At 44.1% G+C, this 10,664-nt stretch overlaps 1 protein-coding gene across 1 annotated transcript; it reads left to right on the forward strand.

The window, feature by feature from the left end:
- The first annotated feature begins 5,107 nt into the window (after positions 1-5,107).
- LOC147121808 (tumor necrosis factor ligand superfamily member 6-like) lies at positions 5,108-10,171 on the forward strand. The gene is made up of 4 exons (XM_085982322.1): positions 5,108-5,441; positions 5,549-5,588; positions 6,049-6,105; positions 8,759-10,171. The coding sequence occupies exons 1-4, from the start codon at positions 5,205-5,207 to the stop codon at positions 9,160-9,162; spliced, it is 738 nt and encodes a 245-aa protein (XP_085838448.1). The 5' UTR covers positions 5,108-5,204; the 3' UTR covers positions 9,163-10,171.
- The last annotated feature ends 493 nt before the right edge of the window (positions 10,172-10,664 follow it).

A 10,664-nucleotide genomic window follows, 5' to 3' on the forward strand; every position in this document is an offset into this window, starting at 1 on the left:
TTTTGCCACCAAAGTGGATAACCTCGCATTTATCCACATTATACTGCATCTGCCATGCTTCTGCCCAATCACCCAACCTATCCAAATCATACTGGAGTTTCTCGGCATCCTCCTCACAGCACACACGCCCACCCAGCTTTGTGTCATCTGCAAACTTGGAGATATTACATCTAGTTCCCTCGTCTAGATCATTAATATATATTGTGAATAGCTGGAGTCCTAGGACCGATCCTTGCGGTACCCCACTAGTCACTGCCTGCCACTTGAAAAAAGAGCCGTTTATTCCAACTCTTTGCTTCCTGTCTGCCAACCAGTTCTCTATCCAAGTCAGTACCTTGCCCCCAATCCCATGTGCCTTAACTTTACATGCTAATCTCTTATGCGGGACCTTATTGAAAGCCTTCTGAAAATCCAAATGCACCACATCCACTGGTTCTCCCTTATCTATTTTATCAGTTACATCCTCAAAAAATTCCAGTAGATTAGTCAAGCACGATTTACCTTTAGTAAATCCATGTTGACTTTGTCCGATCCTGTCACTGTTTTCCAAGTGTTCTGCTATTACATCTTTTATAATGGACTCTAGCATTTTCCCCACTACCAATGTCAGGCTTACTGGTCTATAATTCCCTGTTTTCTCTCTACCACCTTTTTTGAATAGAGGGGTAACATTAGCTACCCTCCAATCCATGGGAACTGTTCCAGAGTCTATTGAATTTTGGAAGATGACCAGTAATGCATCTACTATTTCTAGGACCACTTCCTTAAGTACCCTAGGATGTAGATTATCAGACCCTGGGGATTTATCGGCCTTCAATCCCGTCAATTTCCCTAACACCATTTCCCTACAAATACTGATTTCTTTCAGTTCCTCCCTCTCATTTGACCCTATGTTCCCCGACATCTCTGGGAATGCCCACTATCCTGGCAACAGCCACGATGCCTTCATACTGTGCTAGACCGGTGTGCCAGCACTCTTCGAGCAACCACATTAAGCTTGTGGCTGGCTGCTCAGAGACGAGGGTTATCCACTCTCCACCTGGCTCATGATTCCCCTCCGCAGCCCCAACACCCCTGCCCAGCACTCACATAATGAGAGCCATGCTGTCACCAGCAACATCATCGAGCAGACCATCGGGGTGCTCAAGCAATGGTTCCACTGCCTTGACTCTTTGGGAGGAGCCCTCCAGTACTCGGCTGAGCAGGTGTCCCATTTCTTGGTGGTCTGCTGCATGCTCCACAACTTGGCCATCATGAGGGCCCAGCCTTTGCCACCAGGGATTGCGGGACCACCTCAGGAGGAGGAAGAGGGAGAGGAGGAGGAGGAGGATGATGAGGAGGAAGAAGAAGATGAGGAGGATGAAGAGGAGGAGGAGGAGGAAAACGAGCGAGGGAGGAGGCAGCCACTCAATCGGCCTTCCGGAAGGATGGTCCGTGACCAGCTCATCAGGCTGTGGTTCCAATAAATTAACTCCCAGATCCCCGTTGCTCACCACATCCCCATCATTCCATCCCTGTCACAGGCCATACCACAGTGCTAAGCTGAAATGAGAGACACCACAAAATAATCCAAACTGAATTAATAAATTTTTCAATAATGAGTGAACACATATTTACAACAAAAATGTTAACTATTCACCCTTGTGTAGTCCCTCGGTGCCTGTCATTACTGTGCCTTTGCCTACTCTAGTGCTCCTACGAAGTGTTGGCCCAGTGGCTGCAGCACAGCTGGTGGAAGGCTGCTGAGTGTTCGTGCGGGAGACTTCAGATGGCCTTGCAGGACACCCTCAACCTGCTCTGGGCCTGGAAGGCCCAGCTGTAGACTGCATCACCTCAGCATGGGCAGCAGCAGTCTGGGCTGGCTGGATGACAGGCAGCGACAAGGGCAATGGCGGAGTGGCAGTGGTGGGTGCAGGAATGCTGTCATCCTAAGAAAGGACAGCGGGTTCCTGCTCCACTGACCCACTGCCACTCCCCCGGGGCAGCATCTCAGCATCCTTAGCAAGCTGTTGGAGCACAGATTGCTGGCCTGCTGCGACACCGTGAAAGCCCCGGTCAATTGTGGTAGACCCAGCCATGATGGCAACAGTCAGAGCTTGCGTGGCATCAAGCTGAGACTGCATGAGAGCAGTCTGAGATTGGATGCCACCACACATAGACTGCATTACAGCTCTAAGACATTGCATCGCTTCCACCTGTGCTGCAATGGAAGCTGCCAGATCACCCATCACACGTGGCATCAGATCTGGGTCGCCATGGTCTCTCTGGGAGTCTACCATCCTTTGCAGACTGCAAATAATGGGCTCCATGGTGTGCGCAGAGCCTTCTGCAATGTTGGATGCGGACTCCTCCACGCTGCTTATCATTGACGAGAGGCTCTCGGGCACCCTTGCCATTGCACCTATTTTCTCCATGCGCATGCCCATCACCCTTCTTCTAAATGCCTCCCCATCGAGGTCCTCATCTGAGTCCTGTGCAGCAGAACTCACCCTCCAGGGAGCTGGCCTCCGAGCTACCCTTTCCCCCTGGACTTGCTGCAGCCCACTTGTCCCCGGTGCATCACCCTGTGCAGTTTCCAGTACAATACTATCCTCTAAAAAATGTGCAGTGCCCATATCTGAGCTGGTGCCTGTGGGTGAGACATGTAGTGATGTGGTGTCTTCTTCCTCCTCTTCCTCTCCCACCTCGCTCTCTACGGTGCCCCCAGAGACAGGCTGCTCAGGTGCTTGCTGATTATCTGAAAGCATAAATGCACAAGAGTCGGGTTAAGGTGAGGGGGGCAGGAAAGGGGAAATGCATGGAGACAACATGATTAGCTGGAAAGCACAAAACGCTTGTGGTGTGAGGGGGAAGTGGGATGTGAGAAGAAGGAGTAGGGATGAACGCACTGTTGTTGTCCACAAGAGGGTCAACTTCGCCAGTGGCCATGGCACTCACCACCTTGTGCCCAATAATCTGCAACACTCAAGTCTCTAGCTCAGACAGTGGTTGGGTGTCGGCTTGTCCCTCACCAGTGTGCTCCTGCTCCCTCCTGTTGTGCGCCACCTTGGCCTGCAAGAGAAAGAAAAGTGTGCGAGTGAGTGTAGATCAATGTGTTTGGGTGATGTGGCTGCCATAGATGAATAGCTGTCATTGTGTGCAAGGTGTGAGAAGTGAGTATGAGATGTAGGTAGAGATTGTTGGTGGGTGAGTGCTGGGGGCGTGGTGCTTTCGCCAGTGTGTGCAGACTATGATTCAGATGGTGGTATTTAGCATTTGTTGAGGCATTGACTCACCCTGACCACCTGAATGAGGTCATTAAATTTCTTCCTGCACTGTGTGTGAGTCCTGGGGACCACAGTGCTGCCCGAGACATACTGGGTTACCTCCCTCCGCATGGTGCAGAAGACTTGCAGCGGGGGCCTCCTGCTAGTTGTTGGGTAGAGCAGTGCCCTCCGTCTCTCCACAGCGAAGACCAACGCCTCCAATGCCTCATCGCTGAATCTGCAGGCTCTCTCCCTGGGGCGTGGATGTGCCATCAGTGCAGCTTCTTGAGTCATCTAGCTCCTTCTACTTGGACTGCTTGTGCTGCCAGAAATGCTGAGAATGAGGTTCTGCAGCATCAATGAACCTCCTCTTTAATAACTGGAAAGAGCCTGTGGCAATGATGACTTGTGATTAGACTGCACCTGATATTGGTCAGTGCTTTGAGTTTCACGCCACTGTGCTAGGCCATTAGCACTTGTTAGCGCTCCAATCCTTTCTTTGTGCAATGAGAGTGAATTTTACGTGCAGTCTGAATCATTAGCGCCTGGAGCTAATTCTCAAACTTTTCTAAAGTTAGCGCCCTTTCCTGGGCTATAATGAATTTCTCCAAAGTCTCTGCTGCATACCTGCCCAGTTTTTGCTGAGCGGGGTTGGGCTAAAATTCTGCCTCAAGTTTCTCCAATTTTTTCTTAGAACTCTGATGCCAAGATTTGGCTTTGTGTCTCTTTCTGACACCACTTCCACCACAGATCTCACCAAAAAGTAGATGTGCCAGAAATGACCAAGATTCTCCACAGAGTTGCACTAAGCCTGTCGGCAAAGGCATTTCTCAGTAGGGATAACAAGACAATTCTGTTTTACTGCTGGTCAGGTGATCAAGTGCAAATATTTGAAGTAGATGTTAACCGCTGCAGTTGTAAAAGCCAATAAAAAAGTCTGTTCTGGCCAATATTTATCTCTCAACCAACATCACTAAAACAGAGTATCAGGTCATTTATCTCACTGCTGTTTGTGGGACCATGCAAATTGGCTGCCACGTTGCCGTACATTATAACAGTGACTACACTTCATAACGTACCTCATTGTGAAGCACTTTGAGATATCTTGAAGTTCTGAAAGGTGTTAAATAAATGCAAAGTTCTTTCTTTCTAACGAATGAGATCCTGATTCTGCTTATGTAATTAAAAAAAAATGTTGTCTTTAACATTGGATAGAATATTTCAAGAGAGACTCTGCACCATGTGTTACTGTAAATTAATTTGCAGTGAGGGCAATCTGTGAGGGCATCACCTCGCACCATAACATTTAGAGACAGCAATGTGTAGCTTTTGAAAGTGCAACACTTGGTCCATTCTGGTGTACAATATTTGAAATATCCTGCAATGCCAAATAAAGCTATGAATCAAACAGAAACTCCTCAATTAGAAGTGCCTTGTGGTCAGCTGGGCATGTTCACATAACCCCCTCGCCCCCCAGCCCCTCCCAAAAACCCAATATTAAACATATAGTTGGTTTGCAAAAGACATGTTGATTTCATACATTTAAACTGTGAAACCTACTTGGTGTGTATCAATATGATTTGCGATCTTTTACTGACGCGTATAAAGCCACAAATGGCTTAAGGCAGCAACTGCAAAAACAGCTAAGGCACAAACCACAAGCCTTTAATGCAACTGCGATCAGTTGATAAAATGCGTACATTTTTGTAAAGTGGCTTGGCAAGTGTGTGGAAACATTTGGTCAGCCATTGTCACACTTAAATCAAAAGGGGGTGTGTGCGTGGGCCACGCACGGAACGGATTCTCGCTATATAAAGTAGCTCCGCAACAGTTGAAAGCCCGGTCTGTGATACGTGAGCCAGTGGATTACTCTGCTCTTGGAGAGACGATTGAAGGAGGGATCGCTGTACACCGTAGGAAATACAGCACTGCCGGCTTGGTTTTTTGTGTATCTGAACCATGCAACAGAACTACCTGTATCCACAAGTGTATATGGTGGATGGCAGTCCGAACCTTAATCCTTATGTGCCTGCGCCAACCTGGGCACTGCCCACATTGAAGAAAAAGAAGAAGCTGGACTGGAAGACTGTGTGCACCATTCTGATTCTGAACTTGGTCCTCCTAGCACTTGCAGGGTTGGCTCTGGGGATGGTCTATTTACTCGATCTCCGAAAGGAGGTCCAAGAAGTAAAACAGGTACATTCCCACCCAAAATAATAGGGGCTGGTGGGAGCGGGGGAGGATAAGTCAAGCAATTGAGATCAGAATCTGCAAACTAAATTTTTTTTCCTTCTTTTTATCAGGGTAATGGAGGCAAGAGTCCACATGCAGAGAAGATTATTGGTGAGTGTAAATAATTTGATAAGCATGAGGCACAAGTTTAGCACATATAATTCTAGGGACTCTTGGGACCCAGCACTCATCAGAGAATTCCATTATAGTTATAGGATAACACAGGACAATTTTAAGATTAAAAAGGGAAAGATGATATAAAAAGGACAATGCACAACCTGGCATCAAACATGATGGAAATGAACAGGGGGAATACAGCAATATGGACAGCCACAAACACACTTACTTCGATGTAGTTTTGAATGAGTAGGAGTGTGGAAAATGCTAGTTTAATGTCACTTATTCTAACCTGACATTGGACTGAGATTCATATTTAATGCTCCTTTGCAATCAATGCTTTGATTCAATCAATCTAAGTGACCATAATTGAGCTTGTATTTGTTCAGTATATGATGTTCTATGCAGTTCTGTCTCTGATTGCTATGTACTCATTGCTTGTGTCTTTTAATAGGAGCTCAGAATGTCACAGACCCACCCAAGGATCTCAGAGCAGCTGCACACCTCACAGGTCAGTAATTACATATCCCTAAGTAGGAAGAGTAGAAGGAGCATAAAACAATGGAATTTAAAGAGGAAAAGGGACATAAAGTGAAAGAGAAACTAACGGGAGAGACTCAAAGATAGGACAAGAAAGAAAGAATGAGAGAGCAGTGAACCGAAAGGGAAAAATGAGCAGTGCGAAAATAGGAGGGAAAAAACCAAGAAAAGAAAACCAAAGCAGATTTGACAAAAATAAACCTATAAAAATTAAGGATAAAACATAGAAGTAGCATTTCAAAGATCACTTTCATCTTGAATGGTTTGACGCACTGTCAGATTAAGCCCAGTTGTTCAGTGGACAGTTACATTCAATCAGACAGCATACAAAAGATTGAATTGCCCTTGAGTTTGTGCAGAATAGGGCATAAAAGGTGACACCTGGTCTCCGGAACCTTGTGAGGAAAGATTAAGGGCTTTAGATTTGTTCTCATTGGAAAAGAGGAGGCTTCGGGGTGACCTGATGACAGTTTTCAAATTGTAAAGGAGCATCGATAAAGTTGATCCAAACTGTTCACACTGACAAAAGCTTCAAGCACTAGGTGGCATCATTTAAATATGAGGGACTTAAGGTTTCACACAAGGGGGGAAATAGCCATACGGACCAAGTTACCAAGAGAAGGTCATCGAGCCTAATAGTAAAATCTGGTTGAAGAGACAACTAAGTATATTTCTGGACAGTGTGTGAAGGGATTGAGGGATATGGTGAGAAGGAAGCTGGGTCAATATCAGCAAAAAATACATGGATTTGTTGGGCTTCTCCTGTTCCTAAATCTTTCCATGTCCCAAGGTCTTCAAATCAGACAGTCTCTCTATGTAATAAAAATCAAAGTAGGCGCAGTATTGCCACCTTGCCACTAGCTGTCTCTAATACAATTAATAAGTGCTGGATCATATATATTGACTGGGGCAGAGTATCGGTGCTCCATCTTTGTTCAATCTTGATTTCTTGAATCTGGTATTGGACTTCTGAAAATTATAAATCGAAGTCTGAATGGACTTTTTCATTGCATCAATTTACATCAAAAAGTATTTTGAAGTATAAATTGTCTTTAGATCTGAATAAAATTAAGGAATTTATGTACTTGCTCACAGGTATAATTATTACCAGATACCATTTATTATAAAAAGGAATGGGATAAATTCTGTTATTTACCATAAAGTCAGTTTTAATTTCCAGGCCTGCGATTTTGTGGAATTGAAAATGTATGTTTAGTTGGGTTTTTATGCTCATCCAGGTGCAGATTGTCAATACCGGGGAATGGAACAATGTCATAACTTAAGCTCCCAGTGCCAGCATGAGGCAATACCTCAGCTATAGCATGGCTAGATGCAGTGTAACACTCCTTCTACATCAGTCTAACAACAGAACAGCACCCGTTACGTAGGTACAGTCTCCCGCACTGGCCACCTTTAAGGCACCTCCGAGCAAATCATGGCCACTCTTGTGCCACTGCGAAATTGGTTTGACTCTGGCCAAACTTATTTCACGTAAGACCCGTTATGATCTCCGACCTTCAGCCCATCAGTTTTGGCTGCATTCATTCCAGAAAAACTAGGGAAAAACACTGGCCCGTATTTTCCGATCACAGGCCTCCCACGGGCGGAGAGCTGCGATCTGGAAAAATACCTGAGGGCTCCTGGGACGCACACGCTTCCGCTCCTGGGCCTCTCCAAACTGCCGGTGTGCAGGGCCAACGTATCTCGGAGGCGCAGGTGGTTGGCAGCGTCCCTGGGATCACGTGGGTCATGGGGAGCCAATCACAGAAGGGAATCTCCCTTCATACATTTGACAGGAAGACCTGTCAAATATATGAATGGAGATCACCCCCAAAACATAGTCAAACTTTAATAAATTAAAAAAAAAAATCATATTTTTAAAATGACTTGAAATTACAATAAATTAAGTATTTTAAACAAAAATTTAATTTAAAACAATTTATTAAAGTATTTTACAGGGCTAAAAATAAACTTTTTAAAAAAGTTTTTTAAAATGATAAAGCAGTGAAAAAAATATTTTTTTTAAAACTTTTTTCAACTCTTATTCTGGTAAAAGCAGGCCTTATGCCCGCTTTTACCAGGCGTAAGAATTGTAAGGGTTTTCTGTGGGCGGAGGGTCTCCAAAAAGCGGAACTATCTGCCCGCAGAGGCCCTTCTCCCGGGCAGCTGGAGGATCTGTCAAGAGCTTTCTTGACAGATCGGAAATGCCAGTTTCCAGCGCTATGCATGCCTGAAACCAACATTTCCAATGTCTCTACGGGTGGGTACACAGCGCGTACTCACCCATAGGGATCGGAATATCTGAGCCATTGAGTTGTAATTCATATTTGCTCCTGTAACAAGGAATATTACAGCAGCCTCCATACCTAAAACAGCCACCGTTTGAATTAGAAATGATATGATACTGAATATTCCATCTACTATAACATATTAATTCTACTACAGTAGAACAGAATCCTTACTAATTAGGCGCTAATTAGATACATTCGCCTCAAGCAATCAGTCCCTTTGTGTTATCCTGGTCACTCATGTAATGTAAATTTAAAACAGTGTGTCTGCAGTACCCATTGTGTTTAATTCTGAATTTTTTTTAATGATCTTTATTTGCATTGATTTTATTGCAGGGGACTCAATCACTGCAGGTTCCAACCCACTCATGTGGGATGATCGGCGAGGCTACGCCTTCACCAGGGGGCTACTGTACAGAAACAGAGGCCTGGTTGTCAATGAATCTGGGCTTTTCTTCGTTTACTCAAAGATCTATTTCCGAGCGTATAAATGTGAAGGAAACAAGAACTTGGAGCACATTGTGTTCAAACGAACGGATCGCTATCATAAAGACTTGATTCTAATGGAAACCAAGAAGACAAACTATTGTTCTGTGAACGGCAGGGAATGGGCTACAAATAGCTATCAAGCAGGAATAATACACCTTTCCAAAGGAGAATCCCTTTATGTCAATGTGTCGTATCCAAACCTAGTTAACTTTGATGAGACTAAAACTTTCTTTGGATTGTATAAGCTTTAGTTCACATTGCTAATTTATATATTACTGAAAAGCTGAAATAACTTTATTTTAAAAAAAAATTAAAAATGCATTCTACCCACCCACCTCCCCGACACCACCATTTAAAATCTTTGATTTATCCCAAGTCCCCGCATATCATTTTCCAACCGGAAACAGATTTAAGAAGGCAACGCACCTTGATCTTCCTACCCTTTTCCCCAGAGGATGAATCTGTTCTCCACGTGGCACCTCTCCAGTGGCCCAGCCAGAGACAGAGAATTTGCCCTGTAGGGCGACGGGGGAGGAGGGGCGACAGGCTGGAAAGAGGTAGCAGTTGCGTAGCGGACTAGTGCACTGATGCATTGTGACGCCGCACCACCTCTAGTCATGTTGCTCCTTTGACAATTGTCTATTGACCCATCAACATTGGCAAACAGATTATAATAATCAGCAATTGGCAACTGGTTGGGAATTTTGAAATATCATGGTTGCATATTATTCAAAAATACAGTGGAAAATCTACATGCAAAACAGTGCAAATCTGGAAAAATACCATTTTGTGTCCTGCTTACCATTAGGTTCACAACAGGAATGATTGTATTAGCCCTTGATACATGATAAACCTATTAGGCCTTAATAATGATTCCATCATTTCTGAAATCTGCTTAAATTAGGTTTGAGTACAAATGGATTTGGCTGTGTGTACAATGTAAAATATCCCAGTGAAATGTAGAGAGGCTTGCCTGAGAAACATACAGTTGTGTATGGACTTTATGTGGTCTTGTTGCATTACTGATTTATGATTGTTCTGTGTGAAAATAATACCTGTGATAGCAAATGCATGTCCTAATGGACAGTCGCTTTGAGTTTATGTCACTTTGAAACACAGCACACTTTAATTTTTATTGGTAACCAATTTAATGATAAGAAGCATTTGTGCAATAATAACTTACACAATGACAATTGTAGCATGTAAATCTTAGATTTGTTTATTTTTATATATGACAAATTATTTATGAATAAATCTCAATTTTAGAAAAAGCTTTAGAAATGAGTAAACATGTGTGCTTAGGAATCTAATGGAATGCTTTCCATTTCCTATTTAATGAGGATGTAAAATCCTATTCATTTTCTTCCTCTTTTATTTTAACTTTGTGCAAGTCTCACTGGGCCATGCAGCAACTGTAACCCAAAGCAGGGCTGCTTCTCGGCCTCTCTTAATGCTGCTCTTCAGGCCGTGATAGGAGGTCGGAGATATGATAATGTCCCTCCAATTGTCCTTCTTTTCCTGCTCCTCCCCACCATCCCAATGGAAAAGGCCCTGGCTTCCCCATAATGGCCATGCTAAGATCGGGAACTAATCTTTCATTCCTCAGGTATCAGGAGCTGTGCCGCCAAATGGATGTCTTCCATTTCTGTTTTTAATTACTCTTGCAGGCCATGATTTTAGAAGTTCTTCTCAAGCCAGCTGTGTTGCCCAAAGTGCTCAAGCACTCTGAATATCTAGATTGGACTAAACATCA

This window comes from Somniosus microcephalus, chromosome 3 (assembly GCF_052327205.1).
Source record: "Somniosus microcephalus isolate GS21.2 chromosome 3, FLI_Smic_1.0, whole genome shotgun sequence".
NCBI classification, from domain to species: domain Eukaryota; kingdom Metazoa; phylum Chordata; class Chondrichthyes; order Squaliformes; family Somniosidae; genus Somniosus; species Somniosus microcephalus.